We start from the raw sequence: 24695 nt of genomic DNA, 5'->3' as shown, positions 1-24695 counted from the left end.
CCATGGGTCGGGACAGTATTGTCAGCAGTAGGCAGCGTACGAGCACAGTGCAGAGCGGTGGCAATTAGCTAGCTAGGGGGGTATGAATGGAGGGACACAGATGTACTAACAGGCATGCACGGCTTACCCAGCTACCAAAGGAAAAAAACAAAAACAAAAAAAGAAAGAGAAACTCGGATTACAACACAGGGAGCATGACTTCATTCTCTGCTCAGGACACCATAACTTCTCTATATCTTTACATAGAAAATAGTTGTTTATCAGTAATGCTCTGAATGTTGTTAACTGCACCTTTAATTTTTTTGTAACTTCACCTCTGGATGTTTATAGGACACATTTTCATCACTGTAAATTGAAGGTCTTTATTATACAATCAGAACTATATACATATACATATTACATAGTCACAAACACCTGTTGTATTCAAAGAAAATCATAAGTATGAAAAATAATTTTGTTTGTCAATATAATCCCAAAATGTGGATGCACACAGTAATGTGTGTGTTTGGAAGTGTATAGGTTTGTCTGTGTGCAGTCCTTTTAGAATCCTGTTATCTGTGATACCATATGACTGTCTTTCACTCGTGATGGGGGCTCACCTGTGTTTTTATGCTTTCATGCACACCTGGTCTCTCCTACTGTACAACCTCTGTGGGGAAACAAAGAACCTCCATAAAGTCTGCTCAAAACCTCTTTTCATTCCCTCACGCTCACTTCATTTTTTTTCTCCCTCTGTCACTTCAAATGTGTACAGCAGTGTGTTCATAATACTGAGCCATCCAGTGGATAAATTCTTAAAATGCTGCTATCTGTGTGACAGTAAAAAACCTGCCACTGAGGTTAACCAGGTGAGTTTCAGCTCTTAAAGCTTTGTGAAATAAAAGGCAACATATATAGTGAAATATAGAAATCCTTTCACCAGTCAAAGTTTATGTTTCTTCACTTAAGTTAGATCTTAAAACAAAATGATTCACGTTGGGAATAATCCAAAGAAATGTTTCTTTTTATAACAGGAGTTGACCACTCAATTCTAAACCACTTATAAAGACGGCTATTTAAGAGTCTAACGCTAACTGCTAGACTAAATAACTTGTTAAAATGGGTTTTTCATGCAGTTTGGAAACATTCAGTAGTCTGAAAGCCAACAGTTGGTGGGCTCTGCCACGGCCCAGCAGCCCAGAGCTCTGCCTTGTGTGTTTTCTTGCTGAGCTGGACTGAACGGGCCTTTTGCTGTGTGCTGTACCTCGCCATGCTCAGCAGGAGCCGCCTGAATAGGCCTCTTGTTATGTTCCTGCGCTCAGACATTCGGTCACTGTAAGCAGCCTGAAGGAAAGCTGTTCTTTTGGAAGCTCTTGAGCATTTTATCAGCGCCAGGGGTTAGCAAAATACAAAGTGGAAATATTCCTGTAATGTGAAACATGCAGCTTACGATGAGAGGCTGGGCTGGGCTCACCTTTCAGGTCTGCTACAAATTTTGTGGCTGGAACAAAGGAGCGGGTAAAAGAAAGAAGAAGGTGATGAAAGAATGTGGGGAAAGTACAGAAAGAGACAAAAACACCTTTGATAACTCTAAAGGTTGATACACTGGGAAACCTAAACATTCTTTACTCTGTATGTGGGTTGAATTGACAGCCGTTCGTGCTGCCAATATAAGGACCTGGTATGTTAATTAACTGCAGCTGTGACCCCTGACCCACGGCACCTGATAGGTGAGTCACACGGCGCCGGTCCTCCACAGTAGTGTTTGCCACATGTCTTCATCAAAAAGGCCATAATCCAGACACTGTTGACACAAGCTCTGGCAGCACTGGATGCATCCACCATGTACACTGTTTCCTCTAACTTTAAGCTCCATATATTTTCATGAAGCTAATCATTTGAGCTACTGCACACATGAGTGTGCTCTTATAGAGTTGTCCACATGTGGTTGCCAGGTAGACAGCCTGTGTGCCACAGGTTAGTGTGAGACAGAAGGAAACAGGCTCAGACGATGCAGATGTGCAAGGAGGAGTGCAGGTGTTTGGGTGGAGTAGGAATCTGGGTGCCCACATGGCCCAAGTCCTGGTTTTCAACAGCATGCAGAGCCAGATGATACTGAGGCACAGACACATGCAGACTTAATAGAGTCAGACTTTGAATTTGAGGACTTGAGCCTTGCTTGTATAAAAAAAAGAGACTCGTCTTGACTTTGAGTTGGTAGACATTTAAAAAAAAATTAGCACAACCCTGAACATCTGTGGCAGTAAAATGCAGCAGTGTTTAATTAATTGTTGTTGACCAGTGACGTGGGCGTGGGCGTCTCCAGTCGCCTCTCTGTCAGCTTGGCTAAATTTATGCTAAATTTAGGGTCTTCTGTCTGTTTTGCAAGTCTTGGTGGTGCTTTTTTTTCTTTGGTTAGCTTTGGATGGTGGTGGCGTGTGGCTGCAAGTCACTCACTGGGATAAGGAAATCAACTTATCAGTCTGTAAACTCTCCTCCTGTAAAATTCTGCTTGCTAGCTGCTAGCTAGCCAGGTTGAAGTTTTTAAATGTAGACATCAGTAAACATCAAGGAAAGATGAAAAGAATAAGCACCAGCTGAACCAGCATCCTGCTAGTCATTGTACAGGCATTGGATAATAAACTGGGCGACCTCCAATTTCCTTCAGAAACTTTAATATCCTTTGATTCAACAAAACTTGGCTAAATCCTGGACAGCGCCATCCAACCAGGTGACTCTTTTTCTATATGTTGATCCGACAGAGCAGACAACTGTGGTGAGAGAAGTAGAGGAGGTGTGTGCTTTATGGTGAATAAAGACTGTTGTGTCAGTGGGAATGTGAGGTGTTGTCCTGTTCCTGCTGTAAATCACTGCTACACACTGTTAAGAGGTGGCTGGCGAGTGGTGCTGCCAGTGTTTGGAAGGTGTAACCATGAGGCCATCTTGTTGGTGTCGAGATGTGTAGACAGTTAAATCAATCCACAACCAAAAACATTAAACATTTTCATTTTCCTAGATATTAATAATTAATAAGGCTCAGCTCCTTTCAAAGACTCCTTGTGAAGCACTCCTCTGGGGTTTTTTCAGACCTAATTGTATTGCGGAGTTTTCCACAGCGGCGACCAGATCTTTGCTCTCAAACCACAAAAAAATGTGATGGCACAACAGTCTCCTTCACTACATTATTCTATGCTTTTGATTTTCACATTGGCTAGTCATCCTGTTTAATTTGTCTTCTGATTAAATCAGAACCGTTGAAACAAGTTGTAGGAAGCCTCTGCAAGTAATTGGTTGCTGGCAGACACTCTGTGCTGCAATAAAATGGTTAATCAGCAGTGCCGTGCACTGTAGAGCTGATGCACTGCTGGTTCTGCCGGCCTGAATAGAATATAATGTCTATAGCCTTACTGTTGTATGTACAGCCTTTATAGACTGAGCTGAGTAGTGATGTGCGCCTCAACCCGTAACCCGTGGGACCCGCAAATGGACCTGCGGGTCGGACAGCAGTGTTCGTCTGTTAAATCGGTCTGTGAATGATATTTTGACATTATTGGCTATTACTGTCATGGCATTCGAAGGTACTGATGCGTTGAGCAGGTGACAGTCCGCAGTCGTTTTCAAAACACACGTGTGTCACACACTTCAAAAGAAACTTGTTGAAACTTTAAACAATAATTTATTGTACAAAACGGGGCAAACAAACGTTGACAAAAACGGTTCCATAATTCATATTAAATTCAAAAGATAACGAAAAACAGTTACAAGTTAGAGGGAATAGTGATAAAGTGGTAAAACTTGGCACTGATCTACAGCCTCAGACGGATGCGCTCACGCCTGCCATGCGTACAAGCTCAGTTGGTAGGCGATACTATATTTTCACATTTTTAACAATGCAATTTAAAAGTTTTGATTTTTATTGACAACCTACATTTACCAACAACAAAAAGACTACATATAGCACCAAAAAAATATGTTAAAAAAAAAATTTAATTAATTAAAAAAAAAAAAAAATGTAAATAAAAAAACAAATATCGAATACCAAATTTTCATAACGAATACCTACCCATAGAAACGAATATTCCAATATCCGAATATTTGGGTACAGCCCTACTACTAGGATGCAGTAGACGAACAGAGGCCAATTCAAGAGGCAGCTATAATGGAAGGGGCTAGTCAAAAAATAATATTAATAATATTTAGATTAAAGGGTTATGTTACCGATAAAGGCAGAAAAAAGAGAACTGCAGCATGCAAGATTTACAGCTAAAAATATCAGCAACACAACCACCACAACATCCAGCTTCATCCATCACTACAAAAACCACAAAGAAAGGTACCAGAATGTGTCTTATTAGCTTATTGAATCGTCAGAATTTCATACGTCTTGACTTGTGACTTGCTTGACTTTAAGCAAAGACTTGACTTTTCTTGCTTGACTTATAGCAGGGATTCGACTTGACTTCCATGATTCTTACCGCAATGACTTGGGACTTGCTTGAGACTTGATGGTTAGGACTGGAGACTGTGACTTACTCTTACTTCTGGTTTGAGGCCTACCTCTATCAGGACTATAATCTACCAAAATATATAGAATAAATGGGAAGACTATTGAGTCCATTTTTCATCTGAAATGCTGATAGATCTATGTTGTTACACCTCTGTGCCAGAGTGCAGCCTCACAGAGATGCCAGCGTTGTTATGAACTCTTAATTTCGTGATTTTTAGACAACTGAAATAACCAACTAGAAGCATAAATTAGCAATCAAAACTATTGAACTGCCTCCAACACTGACTGTGGTTGTGATAACATATTCTGATTTTACCAAATATGTTTTTGCAACTCAAGCCTGGCTATGCAACAGCATAATTATGATTTATTTTTTTCCAGAGAAAAGAAAATGATTCAGATGAAAGAACAGATGTTGTTGCTCAGTTTCAGGCGTTCTGCAAATCAAAATCATTCATTCCAAAAAGAGAACTGGAAAAAATGCCGACTGCTCTCATCTTTGGCTGACAAAATGATCGTTCTTAAGCCAACTAAAATCTGCTCATCTTTTAAGATGATTAATGATAAAGGGATGACCCATTTCCAAAATGAAGATATAATATTTCTGGAAAAGTCTTTAAATTGATGAAGGTATGAAAGCTGCGGGGTAGAGGAGGTGTTGAAAGGTGGACGGGTGGTGTTGGCGGAGGGCCTGATAATGTGTAACACACTGGAAGTGTTCTGACCCAGTGTTCTCTACCTTCGTCCCTCCTTGAGCTTATAAACAACCTCTGTAAATTCAGCCAATCCTCCTGCTTCCCCACCTCCTCCACGCCCCTCACAAAAATAATGAAGCTTGCCACCATCTGTGTAAACAGGCTTGGCTAGTGTGAGCTGCAGTCTCTCCCTCTAGTTCTTACTGGAGCCAGCCACAAGGCCCTGTGTGTCCCCAGTTGTGAGGCTGAGTGTGGTGGCAGTGGAGGGGAAGATGGGAGAGGAGAGGGGAAAAAAGGGAGGAGAGGAACACAGGGATGAAGTTACCCTCTTATTGGGCCCTTGTTGGTCTTCCGCCATGGAGCTTTTTCAAATCAATCCGGGGATAAAACCCTTAAGATTAGCCAGAAGGCAGGAAGAAGAGCCCTGATTTTAATTTCTGTGGATACAAGCGCACAGAGCCGACTGAGTTCTCATCATCCACACGAGTGGGGGGGGGGGGCCACCAACGTTTGATTCATTTTGTAGGCCTATGCATTTTTCTGTGTTTGTGTGTGCCTCACGGAAAAGCGTTTGTTTGTTCAAGAGCTTTATTTACATTCACAGGCACTTTTTGGACACACTAAATTGATTCCAGGCCCGTTCCTGGGTCATGTCCATCAGCTCAGCCACAGTCCACAAACACTCTGCACACAGCGGGGCCATTCTCGAGGCCCGCTGCTCGCCGCCGCAGTGACACACAGCAGCCATTTTGTGGGAATGTCTTAAAAGCCTGGTTGAGGGTTTGGGTGGTTTGCATTTTACATGTTAACCCTCTACTTTCACCTGCGTCCCCGAAAACTTTCCCTCAGTCTATCTTTCTCTCCCCGTGGCCTACTACTTTCCAGCCCATTCTTGAAAGTAACTCAACAAAGCAGTGAACATTGCAGGAGCACTGCTGTCGATAGACTGCGAGCTGCTGGAGGAAACCGCAGGCTAACCACTAAAAAGGGCTCAGATAGATAGTGAAAGTGCTCAACAGGACTTTCTGTGTACAGTCAGACCGGCCAAATTGTCACTCTTGGCTGTATTTCTAGTCTGCCTCTCTATGACAGGAATGCAGGGAGAATTCTGCATGTTTGTTGGCAGGGACATTTGCACAACAAACAGACGTCTCAATCTGCCAGCCACATTTTCTTCACTGGACTGACTGCTGGACACAGGAGGAGAATGTAAACAGATCTGTGTGGGATGTCAGTTTCCTCATTATTACAAGATAAAGATAGTATCCGAGGAATGTGTTCCTCAGAGGCTCCCTGACCAGGACGTCCCCCAGGCCAAACTCAAACGCTGACCCGCCAGTCATCAGCTTGGATCCATACACAATCACTCCGGCCTCTCTCTCTATCTCTCTCACACTGATAAGAACCACCATTGTTTCATTTCTCCAGAAACACCCCGTAACCGGCGCTCCCTGCCAACCCCTGACCCTCCGTCAGCACCAACCTCCGAGCCGCCGGAGGTTACAGGCCTTCTCTGTACGCAGCAGAGCTCCCCACCCTGAACGAGCCCCTTGCCCTCAGCACAGAATCAACTCTTTGTATGTTTGATTTGTTATGGTTTTTACCCCTCTCACTCGCTCACACACTTTTCCACCCTCACAGTGTCGGCGCTGCGAGGAATTCTCGCTCAAAATTTATGTTTCTGTTTCAAGCTTTTATTTCTCTTCAAGCTCCTTCTCTTTCTCCTTCCTACGATCATATTAGCTGTTACTGGAAGTGGAGACTATAAATACTTCAGAGTAAATCTAATTTGGAGAGCGCAGGGGGAGGCCAATGGGTGCAGCATGCAGGTCACCCCCTCACTGACACCACTTCTCTTCACTGGCCATGTTAATTAATAGGTGTTGACTTGCGTTTGTCCCACAAAGCCACAATTTAGAAAGTGTCTGAGAGGGTTGGTTTCCCCCTTTTGACAGCTGGGTGTATTCCTTTGTTATCAGAGCGAACCCACACATTCAGTATTCAGTTTGGAGTTTCTTAGATTGCGCCTCACCACACCATTTGTTTCCTGTCTTTTCCCTCTTCGATCCTCTCATTCCTTTTCCTGTTTTGATAAACTTCCTTTAGTCTTCCAAACCCATTTAATAATATCTGATTTCACCTTTCCTTTTAAACATTTTAGAGCTCCATTATGTCTGTTTGTGTCCTCTGTCCTCCTTGGCATCGCGTCTCCTCGCCTTACTCTCTTGCCCTCTGTGTGGGAGGGTCCCTCAGCCTAGAATAACAGTGAGTGTTGTGGAGGTTGGGAGGCCAGAGCTGCTCAGAGAGCGGTGCTGTTGCAAAGGCCCGGGGCAGGGCCTCCTCTGGGCGTCCCGTTTGTCTTGGCCCGACATTCCCAGCCTCTCCGAGCGCCCCTGTGGTCGGCCTGTGGGTGTGGAGGCAGACGGTCACATTCCCGCCAGCCCATGGACAGAAGCATCCTGCGCCGCTCCCTCTTGGCTCTCAATCTCTTTGGACAAACACTGGCCAAGTCGCAAAAGTTACAGAATGTGACCAACAAGCCAATAATGGCAGGTCAGCTCCATATCTGATACCCCCTACAAGATAAGACTCAATCAATCAATCCAACAACTCCTATCATGTTTTTACAGAACCATTGTCTTCTTCGCAGCTGTAAGGGCGGCTCTTGATAAAGGATTGCTCACACACACACACACACACACACACACACACACACACACACACACACATATACATGCCAGCCCCTCAATTTCTAAATTTGCTGAATGTAATATTTAAGGAATAGTTTGCTCTGCTGAGATGAGACTAGTGATAAAATATTTGCTTTCCCTCGGATACCATAATATCTTTTAAGCTGTCGAATCTTTAAAACCTAGATCAAATTTGAACAGCTTAGGTGTGTTATGTGCACACATCATCTGCCAATGTAGCGGCAATCTAAACCATCTCTGCCGTTTCATAAGAAGCACCTGTGTTTGGAGACTTAACATTCCACATACTTATCTGACCAAAAAAAGGCCTTTGTGCATAGCACACATGTACTGAATAAACTGTACCGGACCATGAAGGTACACACTCGCCAGAGGGGTTATAATAATGTGTCAACTGGCTACTGATGTGCATCTATGCCTAAAAGTTGTTCAGCTGCATTTAAGAAACATGTTTGCGGAAACTGCGAGACAGCACAAATGGAGCGTTTCCTGGGCTTTTCTGTATCATGTAATCATCACCTGTAGCTGTGCTGGAAAATGTGGCTTACAACTCACTGTTGCAATTTCTCTACATAGTTTGCTTGTTGTGACAACTGCAAACTGTAAATGACAAGCCTCAGGCACCGAGGACTGCTGAAAAACAAAACTCCAGACTCTCTCCCCCCTCCCTTTTCCCCCTGCTGTCCTCTGCACACACACACATGTATGCATGCATGCACACACTCCAGCCACTGTTTGACCTGTTAGAGGGATCCAAACAAACATCCGTTCCCCCCGAAAACCACAGTCTGGATTTATCCGTCTGTTCTCCTGAGGAATGGTCACTAAAGAAAACATAAAGTAAAAGCCTGGATGCGTCCCCCGGCTGTTGACTCGCATGTGACTGACCTACCTGCTCATTCTTAGTCCGGAGCCTTAGTGTAACCAATCAATGGGTGGACTGTTGACCTCTCCCCTGGGTCGTAACTCGAGCTCATAAGGCCACAATAAAGCTAGCAAGGGGTACGCTAGCAAGGTGGCTTCCTTTGAGGAGTGATAGTCTCAAAATGGAAGGTTCAAATGGGCGAGCGGGAGGAGAGCTCGGCTCCGCTGAAAGCCACAAGGGCCCACACTGGTCACATTAATCACAGTCGGGATAGTGGCTCTATTTTTAGCTGGGAGTTATCCATCTATGTGCCTAATTGTCCCTGCCTGTGTCCACTGTCCTGGCTCCTCCTTAAAAGGCCCCGAAAGGAAAAAGAAAAAGAAGCTACTTCTGTCTGTTTTCCTCTCTTTTACTCTCACTCTGTCTGTACTTTGCTACACAAGGCACAGGTGTTCATCACTAATGATATCAGGATATTATTAGTCCCAGGCCTGTGTCGGAGTGTAGGGGATCTAAGTTTGCATAGTGTTCAGTCCCTGTTGGGTGGTTTTTAAAGCCTGCAGAACAAGGCCCCTCTGTGGTGCTGCTCATGTCGAAGTGTTTAAACTAGCGAGAGAGACCCTCTCCCCCCCCGGTTTGAGGTTTTTTTTTTCACAGCCCAAGACTTTTTTTTTCACTCACATTATTATCGCTGTAAAGCACACCAACACAATGCTCTCCCACTTAGTCTCCCGCTTTTTCACAAACACGCACACACACAGGGACGGGCGCATACACCCCACTCAATCATCGGCACACAAACACACAAATGCAGACGCGCATGCCCCCTCCTCCGCCCTCCCTCTTATCCACAGTGTATATAAAAGCTGTATCGAATTGCACCTTGAGCTTAATTGGCTCGGCACTACAGTGCGCCGCTGTCGACAGTGACAAATCGTTCTTTCAGAGCCCCGAAGAATGTCTGCCCACTGCCATGTCAGAGGACACAGGAGGGGAAAAAAAGTTAATTGTCCCCTGGCCGCTGTTCAAATGATGTCGTAACGGCAAAGAAATTCATAGGAGATGCCATTTGGAGCTTTATTTATTTGCCTCCTTCCTCTGTTTAAGATGGTGCCTGGCAGCATAGGGGCCTGTGGGCACCAGGGATTCAGGAGGAAGGGCCCCATTCTCTGTGTTTCTACTCAAGGAAAGCAAGCCAAAGCTTTAGTGGGACTGTTCCCTCCGATCACACACTGCCTCAGATCTGCCACTTCCTCCCAATGGATCACTCCCACTAGGGAGAGAAGCACACAGATCAGATGAAACAGCTAATTCAATTTAGACCTATCTGTTATTTTAGGAGCTCAAATGTGACAGTGTGCATGTGAGAGAAAGACAGTGTATTTGCACACTGCCACCGAGACTGTGTGAGGGAGAGGTATGTCAGAAATGCACCAGTGTGTGTGTGTGTGTTTGTGTGCTCTCCATCTGGCTTGACAGGGGACAGCTCATCTCATAGTTGGCGTTCCTGCCCATAGAGCTGCTTTATTACTGATATCCTCCTGCCCTCTCTCATAACTCAGCCTTCTTATTTCAGTCTCCCTCGCAGCTTTCTGCCAGACAAAGCAGCACTGAATGTGTCACACACACACACACAAGGAGGAAGAGCTCTGTTCAGCGTCAGTAGGAGAACAGCTGTGGATGCAGAGCAGGAAGACAGCAGTAAGTCTGAGCAGAGCAGCAGGTGACTATGAAGTCACTGCAGCGTACAGAGCAGATGGAGAAGAAGGGAGAGAAACAGTGAAGTACAGGAGCGACTGTAGAGTAGTGCGTGATTCGAAGAGTTGTTCACTTTTTAAAAACTTTAATTCATCTAATCGAGGCATATCGTCAATGTGAAAAACACTGACACCCAGTCAACCACATTCTACTGTGGACTGAACAACCTCATGGCTGCAAATGACTTAAGCACCTTGCTTCAGGGCATCTTTACAGTAGTTATATAAGGAGAGGTGAAAGTTAAGGATGATAGCCTGGTTGCAGTGGACCATATAACCTACAGAGCAGGAGCCCGCAACAGTGTAATTTTCTCCACATTGTCCCTGAAGTCATTTAAGTATTTTCTCTCAGTCCCACAGAACCTCACCGCAGTCATGCAACCCCGTGTTTGATTAATGACACCGTGAAAACAAAAGTGTTATCCACAAAAATAACTAATAGCTACACGTGGGAGGGATTGAATTCAATGTCTCCTGACAGTGTTACCGCAGGACTTTGGACACTGTCTTAAGCCAACTTCTCTGCATACAGCAAGTTTTTGTTCTTTGTATGAGGGGATTTTAAACATCTGTAAGGGTTATATTCAATCTGAGTATCGCCAGAATAAATTTTGCCATGGTATGTTTTGCCAACCACGGACATGTTACATTTTTACATTTCATATGTAGGGAATATGTTGACACCCTACGTTTCTTCATGTTTCAGTTTTCAATTTTATGTTGTGACAACTCTGGGTAACGTGGTTGGGTTTAGGACAAAAGCCACTAGGTTAAAATTAGGAAAACATCAAGTTTTGGCTTAAGGAAAAATATTCCACTGCTGGACATTTGAAAAATTTGTGCAACATGATCATAGAAAACAGAGGAAAAAGACCATTTGCCTTTGCTCAAGAGGTAGAAAACCTTCCACTATCAGAATGCACTGCACCGCAGCGGACCAATTAATGCTCCCGCTGGTACCTGACGTAATGCAAATTGTCTGTTTAACACAATGGCAGCCAGCTGGTAACAAATGATCTTGTATCATGTAATTATGTAATTAAGTAAGCTGAAATATGCTTCTGAAAACATTTGAGCTGAGAAATAGGCAGTCCACTAACAATCTTGTTTTATATTTGTTCAAGACTGCCTAGTTTTAGCGTTTGTTCAGAGTCTGAGTTTGAGAGAGAGATGAGGGCGGGTCTGTCTCTTGATCCAGTTCTATATTCTTTAGCCCCTTTCCACCGAGCAGTACAATACAGTTCAGTTCAGTTCGGTACACTTTTTTCCATTTCCACTGCGGAAAGTTGTGGTACCAATGGAACCGTTCCGTACCTTCCCATTTTTGGTCCCCCCTCTGTTGGGGTACCTAGCACACAGATCTGGTACTAAAAGGTGGAGCTGTGAACACTGCAGTCCGTTGGTTGGTCAATAGCGGACAGTCACTCTGCTCAGGGCTGAGTTGTGGCTGGTTTTGAAGCTCATGTAACCACTGTTCGTACTGTGGAGAGTTTTATTGGTTAACTGTTACTATAAAAAAGAAAGTATGTTTTGCTGCCTCTCGCAGCAGCTGGAGTCAGAGAAAAAATAACTTAATTCACTGGGCCGACTGCCGGCGACTTTTAAGGTGGAACATTAACTTGTAATGTGACTCATTGAGTGAGTGAGAAAATGTCGGCGTGCAGCCTCATTCTGTGGATGACATACCAGGTGCAGACTTCCATCTGTGTCACTGGTTATGAGGAAATATATTGAGAGAGTTGAGAGAGTTTCATTGGCAGGGGAGCAGGGAGTGGTTATATGGGGAGCAGTTTACCACAGTTCATCTTCACATACTACACAGATTCTTATGGCACAAAGCTGGTTGAAAATTGGCAAGGTATCACTTTAAAATACCCGACACTCAAACGTGACTGGAAATGTCACTGGTCTCGAAAAAGTGGTCTGCAGCTTGGCAGCTGTCTCGCTTAGCTCTTACGCCATCCAACATCCCCTCCTCCTCCTAAAGAGAAACTCAGTTCATGAACATGTACTCTGAACTACGTCACATATGAAATGTACAAATGTAACATAGCTGTGGTTTGTAGAAACATATTATATTATTATGCCAATGGGTCTCAAACTTCTTCTGTCATGCCCTCCTACAGAAGCCAAAAAAAGTTGATTCCCACCAACCCCACAATTTTTTTTATCAATCATGAACAATAACTGGGGAACCAAGTTATAAAAAAAAGCTTTAATTTTGAATGTTAGTGAAATTAAGGTCAGCGTGACAGCATCAGCATTGTTTTCCCCACATAAATCTTACTTATTCACCTTTGTTTCACTCCATATTTTTCCTCTGGTCATCCACGCCCCACCTGCAGGGGCAGAACCACTGTACAGGGCCGCCAGAATGAAATCACCAGATTCACCTCAGAGGCTAAGTCATTTTATCATGTTTCCCCCTGTTTCCAGTCCTCATGTTCCATCGTTAATGCAGATTAGAGAGGTAGTTATCTTCTCATCTAACTCTTGGCAAGACAGCGAATAAGCGTAAAATGTCAAACTATTTCCTTTAAAATGCAGAACAGTTTAAACCATTACAGGATTCCCATCAGGGCTGCAAAGATACAAACAAAAGGCATGAGCTAGCTTGTCACATTTGGAAATCACAGTGCCTGTGGCTGCTATTATTGGTCACAAGATCCTGGAGTATCTCCCTCTGTAGGACTATTAATCCCTCCCCGGTGCCTACAACACTCTGTACTCACAGTGATTTGCCAAATCAGAAACTAGGCCTCATCATTCCCTTTCCCCACTTCAAATTTCCAAACTGCTTCAGGGATTCAAAGAGACAACGTCCTGTCACGAACTGTAAATATCTCTTACATGTACAAACCTAAGCACCAGAGCTTATGGGGCCTTGTATATTTTGGGGACTAATTTTATCTGGAGTTATACTATAGGCACGCATCAGTCAAAATGTCTGTTTCAGATTCAGAGACATGACCTCATACAGCCTCTGTGGGTTTTATTTTTATTTTTTTGTTTTCAGCATCTCCCCACTTAAATCCACATTTCAACACACACTCTCAGTGAAATATGCGTCTGTGTGATTCAGCATGTGTCTACAACAATAACATGCGGCATCTGGTTCTATGCGGAGCTTGCATTTCTCGTTCTCCCGATGTAACGCTGTTTTTACAGCTGTGTAAGACATCATGCAAAAAAGAGGGCAGCCGTACCACATGTGTTTTTCAGATTCTGCGACAGTGTTTGTTCTAATTGTCTCCATGCTTTTTCCTGCCTCTCCTCATATTTGTCATTCCTCGTCTCCCCCCGCTATCTCTGTCTGTCTCCCTCTCAGACCTGGCTGACAACCTTGCAATGGACGACTTCACCTTCCAGGAGCAGCTGCTGACCCCTCGCTTAGCCACAGCTGGGGTCGGAAGCGTCTCCTCACCTGCGGCGCCTCTGTGGAGGAGTTACCTGGTCCTGATGCTTCCTGTGACGCTTTCCCTGCTAATGCTTTGTCACCACTGACCAGTGCACTCTCACACTCCCATCATCTTTCCCTCTAGGAATTCAAACTGTGGGACGGGACATCTTTTTGTAAAGTTCTGGTTCCCGATGTAAAGTTCTGTGGCTCAGCAGAGGAAGCATGAACAACAAATAATGCTACATGTCTTTTTATGTCTCAGCAAGAACCTGTTTTGTTTATTCAACATCGCTGGATATACTCAACATATCTATTAAAGCACACCAGATAAACCCATGGCACCGTGTAAATAAACTTGCCCTCTGGTTCACTCCCACTGTGGTTACAACAACTTGTCTGTCCTCTTGCTTCTCGTCCCCTCTGCTCTCACACTGACTTCTGTATAATAACAAAGTGATGGGTGCCCTCGTCATGACACAGCTTTGTTATGGACCTGCAAGTGAAGAGCTACGTGGAGAGCAAACACACAACAGACCTTTGTAAAAATGCTCCCAGTCTGCAACACATTATTGCCCAAAGAAACAAGTTGGAAGAAGAAGAAAACTTTTGATACTGTCTTCCATGGTGGTGAATGATCTCCTGCCAGGACTGGGCTTCAGCTGGTGAGTTGTTGTGAAGTCCTTATCCCCAGAGGCTGAGGTTAAACCTTTATTTAAACATGCACTGTACCTTAACATGCTCTGTTACTACTTAAATCTCCCTGTTCCTCTCATCGTTCGTGTCCTAGTGATAGCTAAATCATTTCAGACTCAAGAGTTCACACTCCCACCGTCAGTGTTTGCTTTATTTTGTAATGCTGCTGATTTTTTTAAAACAGTAACAGCCCTATAATAATAAAAAAAAAAAAAGATTCAAGGGCTATCATGAGAGTCTAAACCTACAAATCAGCCTGAAAACTGTACAGATGTGTGTTTCTCTGTGTTGGTGCCATGTTTACAAAACAATTATTTGAAATATTGGCACAAGGATATGTGATTTGTGGACTGAATTATTGGCTGAACTGTGAAGCATTGCTGCAATTTTCTGGCTTATTCTTTAGCACTGTGGGTAAAGCGAGGACTAATGTGAAGTATAAATATGTGTAAAAATATGTGTAAATTACTTTTGTAATGTTGGTTTGCATCGAGCTCATACACGCTCAAAGTCTGGCCTAGTTTGTAATTAATTATTTGTTATTTTATGCTTTGTTTAAACCAGAAGTCAGATCATTTTTATTGTTTGTTTGGTCTGGTTTTTGCGGTAAAAACTGGAGCTCCCTTGTTTAGACTGGAGAAGTTGTGATGGATGTTTAGACAGACACTAATTAAAAGCTGAAAGTGTATCTGCTGCTGCCACCCAGCTGACTTCACAGCTGTGAGTGTAGACTGTACTCACACCAGACTATCCATCCATCCACCCTTAGCTATACAAGTTTGTCCTTGAGGATTGCGGGGGTCTGGAGCCAATCCCAGCTGACATTGGGCAAGAGTGCTGGACAGGTCGTTAGTCAGTCACAGGGCTGACACATAGCACAAAGCACAGGTGTAGCTGATAACAATAACCATGGCTCTGTTCCATTCAGGTGTGCCAGTAAGTCATGTCAGTGAGCCACCATGCAGAGTACCAGGGGCCTGACACTGGAGCACAAACAGAATGCAGCCCTAATTAATGTTATTAGTCACACCTGTTTTGTCAGGCCAACGTCAGGCCTGTGATTAGAGGTTAATAAAAATGAATGCCCGGGAACATGTTGCTTCTTTCAGTTAAATGTTGATGTATAAAGTCCAATGTATAATAAACCAAACATGTTTTACTGTTTTCTTACCATGTACTCATACAGTGATTATGAAAATGTGTACTATTCTGCAGACTTGCTTTTGTCATAAATACAGTTGTAAAAATTATCATTGCAAACGTATTTCTCATATTTTAATTTATATGTATGACACTTTAAGGGAGATATCCAGCCGAACAGCACATCAAATTTAAAGAGCAACTCCACATTGAAGGTCTGGTGTGTAGAATTTAATGGTGACATATTGGCAGAAATGGTATAAAATAATAATTAATATGTTGTCATTAGTGTATAATCAACCTAAAAATACGAATCATTGTGTTTTCGTTACCTTAAGCCCAGCTCAGACCAAAGATTCGCAACGAGACGAGTTGTTCTACAAACCTGCCGGTTCACACCAATGCAACTAGACGAGATGGTGTATCATCTCTATGCAACAACTCTCTGTACTGCCGTTCTAATTTCCAGCTTTTAAGGCTAATTTTGTGGCTGTACATAATTTTTAGTTTCTTACAATATGAATGAGGATAATGATAGTGAGCTACTGGCTACAGGTACATCTGTTGTATTGATGAAACAGCGAAAAGCAGAAACAAAATTAGCATCAGATGGACTGTATTCATAATAATTACGCCATAATAATCAAAATAACCAGCGCCAATTAATCAGTTAATAAAAATGTGTGTGGGCGGGTCATAAGCACACCGTGAGAACAGAAACAGATGGCTTGGCGGGGACGGAGCACCTGCCACAGCACGATGCATGTAAAGAGCAACTACACAATAACTACATTTACATGTACAAAATATTCCAGGTTTTGTTCTTATTCTGAAAAAGTCAATATTCCTGCTAAACTGTTGACATGGTTAATGCAAATAAATATTCCACTAATATTTCCATTTACATGCAGCTGTGCATACTCCAATTTACATGCTATTTCATGTTGTTAATCACATCATAATATGGAAAACTATATGGAAAAGAACATCTGGAGCTGCTTGTCATTTTGCTTCTTTTTCAATATAGGATTTTTTCAAAAGTTTCCACCTGTGGTGGACCTGTTGGGCCGTGCAAACACAGTCTTACTCTTTCATTCTGTCAGCCACCTTCTTAAAAAGGTCAGTGTTGTAGTATATGTGAATAAGACTTCCTTAATGTTTCAAAGTGGGTGTGTTTCTCCTTCCAGCCAGAAATGTGGGCTTTTCTTTTGACATGACTCGTATCAAATTCTGAATATTTCCATCCTCAGAATAACAGTGGAATATTAGTGCGCATGTAAATGTAGTCAATGAGGAGGAGACTTCACACCTGACTACACTCATCCTTACAGGAGGGTGTGGTTAGGTGTGGTTTGTTGTACTTGTGACCACACCCAACTGTGATGTAGTCTTGTACTGCAGCTGCTGGATGGTGGCACAGGCAGGATTTTACTAGAAGTGAATTCTGGGTTCCTTTCAGATGTTTATTTTCCTCTTTTGTAACAGGTCAAACAGATGATGTGAGGTCATGTCACAGTTTTTCCATTACAGCAACACAGAGATCAATATAAGAAACAAATCCTGTCATCTAACACATCACCAGTAAACGTCAGATTTTGTTGTCAGTTCCTCAGAATCAAAGACCAGCGGATAGGTCTTAGACTTTACACAGCTTTCAGCAATCAGGGAGTGATCTGTTGTACAAACAACAGATGCCAGTTTGTACACCAACAGCAGCCACAATACACCAGACTGAGATGCAGCATGTTTTGGGTAAGAGGAATGACTTCTGCTTTTTCCCAAGTGGAAAAACTTCATCTTTAGACTATTACAACTTTATTGTGTTATCTCAACTGCTCTCTGCTCGTACATATAATCCACAGTTACAGTAAGTGAAAAAGGACAGATCCTGCCCCACTTCCCTTTTAGTTTCTGTTTCACTGGTTTCCATTTTTTACAGTTTTCTTAGTTACTCTTGTAGCATTCTACCTCTGGGGTTGTCTGTCCAAATTTTGTGATAACAGGACAGTTACATTTCAACACCCCATAATTTTAATCAAGATAAAACTGCAACTACATTTCCCAAGAGTCTTAGCCATAAACACGCAATCAAAAAACTTATGGGATGTGTCATTGCTAACAAAATATTCATTTTTGTTTAAATGATAAAGTGTTCAGTTTAAACCGAAGAAGATGCCCATTAAAGCCCCATATATGTACAATTTTTATGTTCTTTCTAATTATTTCTGATGCAGTAATCTCTCTGTGTGTATTTTAAGTCTATTCACTTGGGGTTTTTTTATACTACCACCAGGTGGCGCCAAAGTAAGAAATTTTCAAATTATACATGCAGTGGCTTTATATTAGTATGCTTCAAGATCACTGGAGTGCCACCCACCTGTCTAGATTGGTTTACCAATTAATAATTGCTGGAGGCATGTTTAATTTGAAAACAGTGTGCACCATTTTGCTACTTTTTCTGGGTCAAACAACGTGTCCTTAAAATTGTACGCATTAAATGAAATTAAATTGCAATTTAGTTTGTCAGTTTACATTAGCATATGGACAGAAAACTTGAGTATTATGTTTTAGCTTTTACAAACAAAGTCAACTCTGAGAAAAGACATTGTTAAAATGATACTATTAACTAGTTTAACAAACACTAGCTTTGAATGAGGGACAAAAAAATAAGCCAATGAGAAAGTGCCACAAAAACAAAACAAAACAAAACATAACAAAACTGCAGTTCCCCTAATGGCCACTTGGGGCTGGCTCTAGAAGTGACTCACTCCCTATAGACCCTCATTACAAGCCCAACTTTACAGAAGAAATAAACATGTTCACAACCTGATACAACAAAAGGTTTGTGTCTCTGGATCTACTTTTCTCCTTTCATGATAACAGCAAGATTACTAGATTTTCATATTCTCACCTGTTTACAATTTTTAAGACTCAAAGTTACGCATAATTAAGGGTGTGGTCACTTTGAGTGGCAGGCTATCTGCAAGGCATCACCACAGCCTATAAGTTAGACCCACCCCTCACTCTCTCACAGCGCCGTCTTCTCATTTTAATGCAACACATTCTCATCCCAACACATCAAATATCTTCAGTGGCCTTTCATGCCTATGACGCACTAGGTATCCTCCTACATCTGTTGTTGACGTCCCAGGATACAGCTAGATGCATACAGTCTTTTTCAAAATAAACTTACATTAGTTTAACACTTTGTATATACAGTTATTTCCTTGTGCAACAAAAGCATGGGGTTAGGTTTAGAAAAAACATGGTTTGGCTCTACGTTCACAAAGGATGTGAACAGCAGCCTCCCAGTTGAAAGTCCGGGGTTTGTTGGATGGATCCATCCTCCTCCCTTCCCACCCACTCTATAGGGACTTTCCAGCTCCTTATATTGTGTTGTTACAGGTGTTGTTTCAAACTTGGTCTGGTCTGTCTGGCTGTTTGGTTGTGTTATAAACAAAAGCACCTTTCATGGCAGCATGATACTGCTGCTAAAGGTGCCTTTTTGCATCAGGGTCTGACACCAAAATCACTGACAAAGCGATGGTATTTGATGACTTCAGGGGAACAGTCACTTCAGGTCACATCCAAGATGGCTTCAAAACAGGAGTCCACAAACCAACGGCAGACCTCACGGTGGCTACGTCCACATCCATTATATTTTTACAGTCTATGGCTTTGACTCTTCTATGCAACAAATTCTCAGGCATTGTTTTTTTTCTTGTTATTTTGTTTCACCCAGTCCCGCCCTACTGCACTGTGATTGACTAATACTATCCCAAACTATGACCTCTTTGTCTTAACCCTAACTGCACCCTTCTGCAGCGCATTGAATTGATAAACTCTAGCCTATCACACCACAGTAGGGTGATAAATAACTGTGCAGTTCTCTGGGGTCTTAACGGAGTCTTAGCAGAAATGTAGGAGGTCATTAACTGAGGTAACAGTGGTAAGCTAGGTTGTTAAAGAAAGGGATGGGAGGGGTAAACTGAAAAACATTAAATGACAGATATCAAAATAACTTCTGAAACAGTTTTAATGCCACATATTTAGGCATTTAGGGTGGAATTTTCCTTTAAGTGTGAGGGGATAATAAGAGAGAAAATGGATGGCATGCTGCAGGGGTTATGAATAGGACACACAATGTTGCAAGTATATATGTTACTTTATGTGCTTTTCACCCTCTGATCCACTTCAAAGCCCTTCATGAATCATGTAATTTATGTTTCTCTGGAGTGTGCTGGTAGTTCTCCGAAACCTCAAAGCAGCATGTGAATCATGTGTGTTATTCTCTGGATCTGTATTTCTCACTCCCAGCAGATGATGAACCACTTTGGGCATAAGATCTGCCTCTCTCTGTGGGGTTTCTCTACACCCAACCCCATTAGTTTCACCCCTGGAGTCACCTTAACCAGGTAACAGACGCTCACCCACAGCTCAACAATGAAACGAGGTTCATTAGTCCTAATTGTTTGTGTTTTGTCTCGCTCTTTAAAGCCTGTCTACTTTCTTAACAAGGCCAATCACTCACAGCTCCACACATAACACGCCTGTCACTACAAACGCACTTCAAAATCCTGTTTCTGTGTCCTGGCGCTCTGCTGTAACTTTTCACACCCACGCAGCCTCTGCTCCCCAGATCCAGATAAAAACACCATTGTTATCCAGCTGTGTTTTTCTCCCCTGAACTGGATTGCAGCTTTTAAGATGGAAAAGAGAGGCTGATCATTAGGAGATGAGCAAACGCTGGCTGCAGAGAGAGCAGCAGCTCACCCAGGATGGGGGGGTTATACTCTGAATGCTAATGCGAGGCTGGAGAAAGGGCAAACAGGCCTATTGAAATGCAGAGTTCACGTGTTTTCTTAGGGTAATATTGGGGCAATGTTGGAACGGCAAGCATTATGAGAGTGAAAGGTCAATTTGATGTTAGTCAGCAGGAACAGTGAGAATAGCTGACTATCAGGAATTGTTGCATTTTCTGCCTGAGTGACTGACTCCCTATGAATATGTATTTCAGCACTATTTCATAGTCACACAAAGATGTTTGGGCTTGGGTACCTTTACGAGCCTGAGGGGTCATCGAGCGGCACATATAAATTAAAATAACAATATAATTCAGGTGCTTGAGTGTGTATGGGTTCCCCAGTCCAGTCCAATTTTTACCAAGCTGGATGGTGAAATTCCTCAGCCGGAGAGAAAAGCCTGAGACATGTCACGTCGTTCAAAGCTCATTCATGTCTAATTACCATGGCACTGGACCATTTTCTTACCTTTTGTTGGCCTATTGAGAGGAGCGCCGGGCCCACGCTCTCCCATGCACACAGCTCCAGCATCCTCCTCCTGCTCCTCAGCAACCGCTGGCTTCCCCTGCAGCAGCCGCAGTCACACAGAATGAATGGAGCCGCCTGAGGAATGTGGACACAAAAGGAGGAATGTCATTTTGCTGAGTGCTACCCCCCCTTAACCAATGAGCGTGTGCACACACACAACACACACACACACACACACAAAAGCCCCACACAAGTCCAGGCATGTTTAAACACAGGGGGTAAAAACTCTGATTATGACTTATTTTAAATTAAGGGATTTACGGAAAAAGGCTGGATGCAACATTGTGCACTTAATCAAATTCTTTGTAACATATTTGAGACTAAATTTCTGCCCTTTCTGGTTTACAATGATTATCTTTGAAGAGAGGAAATCTGTGACGGTGATTTTAAGAGGCTGACAGTTAACTTCTCGCATTTCATTGCTCCAACTGATTGTCCTATCAGGGGAAAATAGACTTAAATTGATTTTTCCACTGTTACAAGAAGAAACAAGTTGCAAGGAGGGCAAAGGTCAGAGACAGAAAACAGCATGACTGCAGATTTAACAAACTGCTCCTGAGAATAGGAAAAAGAAAAAAACCTGGTGGAAAAAAAAAAAGGAATATGAGTGAAGGAGACATGAGATATTCTTAGCAAGCAGAGGATGGACGAGGATATGGGGGATTTAACATATCTGTTGAACAGATGGCATATTGAAAAGTAACATTTCAGAATACATGCAGATGCACACTCGAGAATTTAAGGATGAAATTATTCAGCCTGAAAGTTTGTAATGAAGGGATTTGTTACAGTTTTTCCCTGATCTCCGTGTTTATCTTTAAGGCGTATGCTGGTGCTTTAACACAAGCTACGATGTGTTCAACAAACGTTTTGAGTGATTTTTGGATTATTCCAAATGCACACCATGACAGTGAGCTGCTCGCATGGTTTATATGTTTACAAAAGGAATGTATTGTGATCTTCCTGTTCAGTGGGATTAACAATTCATTTATTAATTTTTGTAATACTTTAATACTCTCCGTCCACTTGTACAGCTCCACCATGCTTCCAGCAGACTGTTTACTGTAGTTTACAGGACTGGCCGCACTATGACAGGCAGCTGCATATTAAGAGACACAACTGCCCCGTTGCTAACAGCACACAGCCTGACCTGTGTTTGTGTAAGGAACAGGCCTGTAATTTTGACTCCATGGTTACTGTAACACTAGCCAGGTTTTAATCCGAGGGTTTTAAACAAACTAAGATGTATTGGATTATAAAGGCTGAACAGAAATAACACATTTGGACAAAACGTGTCTTCAGAGTCATGTGCCTTGTTGTTATGTAAATCACTGTCATACAATTAAAAAAGGCATTTGGAGAAAAAAATGTCAAATAAATAATGCTGCACCATCATGAATCCATTCATGATGGTGCAGCATTATTTAATTTTATTTATTAAAGGCACCCCGGCCTTCATCTTCAAAATTAACACAAATTAAGACAAATTAACTGCTGACAAGGGAGAGACTCAAAATGACCACAAAGAGGAACTGCAAAGAGATTCAAAAAACATCAAGAAGAGACACAAAATGACCACAAGGAAACACAAAACAACCAAAAAAGACACAAAGGAACTACACAAAGACATAAACAGCCACAAGAAGACACAAAGTGACTACAAAGAGACACAAAAGAACCACAAGGAGACACAAAATAACCAAAGAGACTCAAAGGAACTACACGAAGACACAAATAAGCCACAAGAAGAGACACAAAGTGATTACAAAGAGACACAAAACAATCACTAGGATACACAAAACGACCAAAAAAGACACAAAGGAACTACACAAAGACAAAACAGCCACAAGAAGACAAAGTGACTACAAAGAGACACAAAATGACTACAAAGAGATAAAAAAACACCACAAAGAGACACAAAACGACTACAAGGAGACACAAAACGACGACAATGAAACCCAAATAAACCACAAGGAGACACACAGTGACACACAAAACAACCACAAGGAAACACAAAAAACTACAGAAAGCCATAAAATCACAAAAGATCCGTAACTACTACAAAGACGCAAAACCACCACAAAGTATCCTCCTCCTGTGTAGGATCGGTGTTGGGACCTTTTGCATATCTGTGCCCAGGGGCCCATTGTCTCACAATCCGCCCATATGCTCCATAATGAGTTGTCATTTAATTTAAAATTTCTCATCATGGACACGCTTCAATTACAAAATTAAGTGGTCTTCAACACGGGGATTCAGGACCCCTAAGGGTCCCTGGGTTGTTTCGAGGGGGAGAAGAGAAAAAGCTTTATATTTACTAATGATGTCAATTATTTTACATTAGGGCAGAGGTGTGGTTAAATGGGTTTATCTCTGTGGTTATCTCCAGTCTGACTGTAAAAACAGATAAGGAAACCCTTTCAACATCAGGTCAAATGGGGCTGTGCAGTTCTGCAATTAAGGTGATTTGAGACTTTGAGGACTTCTGGTTATCTACAGTTTCCTTTCCTTGTGTCATGTGGACCAGTAATAAGTCTTCATGTTATGCCACAGTGTAGCTCCACCCTCAGCTCCAGTCCTGATTTTCAAGACTGGTTTCCACTCGTCTAGACACTGCAGAAAGAGAGAGATCCATGGTTTTCAAGTCCCTGCTCCATGCTCCACCCCTGGTGTTCCTGCTTTCCAGGTCTTTGTCCCCGGAACTTGCACTCACTCCTGGGTGTCCACTAGGGTTTTCTGCTCGCATCTGGATCCCAGTACGACTAGCATACAGTCCAGAGTCCTGTCCTACAGAAACCACGGCCTCTCCAGGTTTGGAAAGAAAGCAAGAAAAGAAAGGAAGAAAGAAGAGAAAACACCTTCCCGGCAACTTTCCACCGTCTCCTCTCCTCCCGTGGTTTACACTTTCGTCGAAGCTGTGAAGCAGCAGTGTGTTTCTGAGATTCCTGCCTGCAGTTTGAAAAAGTTTTTACGTGTTTTAAAACTGTTGTTTCGTTGCTTTTTCGTGTTTTTTCGATCGAGTCTGGCACTCGATATTTATCACACACACCCGTGCTTTTAAGCGGACGACGTGTGGACAGTGTTTAAGGTCGTTTTCGGTGTTTTTTCCTGCCTCAAAGTTTCAGAGGTGGCCTCAGAGCTGCTGCTGTGAATGAAGTATCTGTTGAGCTGAAGAAATCAGCGCGTCTCCATGAGGAAACTCAGCGTGGGAGTCGCTCAAACTTTGTCCTAGCTTACACACACACACCTGGGCGATAATATAGATAGCTTAGTTTTATACTTTTTTTGTGCTGGTAACTTTGTAGTTTGCTTTAAACGGACATAAAATGAAGACGCTGTTGGTGTTGTGTGTGGTTTGCACGCTGGTTGTGTTGTCTGTGGCGGTGACTGCGGAGCAAAAGTTGAAAAACTGCAACGACGTCCGTGCTGCTTACAGCTCCAAAGGCTTCAACGTCAACGATGTCCCCAACAAAGGAGTCAACGGTGAGTCCATGAGATTTTAGCTTTTAAACCTGATCTTTTAAAACCTCAATTATTGTACTCCACAGCAGTGGTTCCCAAGGTGGGGGCCGGGGACCCCCCACGGGTCCTACAGAGGTCTCCTGGTGGTCCTTAAGC

The 24695-nt window shown here is 42.7% G+C and overlaps 2 protein-coding genes across 4 annotated transcripts in view; both read left to right on the top strand.

The window, feature by feature from the left end:
* The window catches only part of gpc3 (glypican 3), a 151153-nt gene extending 135299 nt beyond the window's left edge, over positions 1-15854 (top strand). For both annotated transcript variants that reach the window (XM_078169201.1, XM_078169202.1), the window contains exon 8: positions 13843-15854. In XM_078169201.1, coding sequence (XP_078025327.1) covers positions 13843-14018 — 176 coding nt within the window. In that variant the 3' untranslated portion in view covers positions 14019-15854. The remainder of the gene's footprint in view (positions 1-13842) is intronic.
* A 7832-nt stretch (positions 15855-23686) lies between these two features.
* Positions 23687-24695, top strand: part of gpc4 (glypican 4) — a 39230-nt gene continuing 38221 nt past the window's right edge. The window contains exon 1 of one of the 2 annotated variants that reach the window (XM_033633240.2): positions 23687-24560. In XM_033633240.2, the coding sequence (XP_033489131.1) occupies positions 24404-24560 (157 nt within the window). In that variant the 5' untranslated portion in view covers positions 23687-24403. The remainder of the gene's footprint in view (positions 24561-24695) is intronic. The other variant, XM_033633239.2, reaches the window with a different exon arrangement.

This window comes from Epinephelus lanceolatus, chromosome 7 (genome assembly GCF_041903045.1).
Source record: "Epinephelus lanceolatus isolate andai-2023 chromosome 7, ASM4190304v1, whole genome shotgun sequence".
Classification (NCBI taxonomy): domain Eukaryota; kingdom Metazoa; phylum Chordata; class Actinopteri; order Perciformes; family Serranidae; genus Epinephelus; species Epinephelus lanceolatus.
Note: the sequence above shows the minus strand (reverse complement) of the source record. Positions and strands in the feature narration are given on the sequence as shown.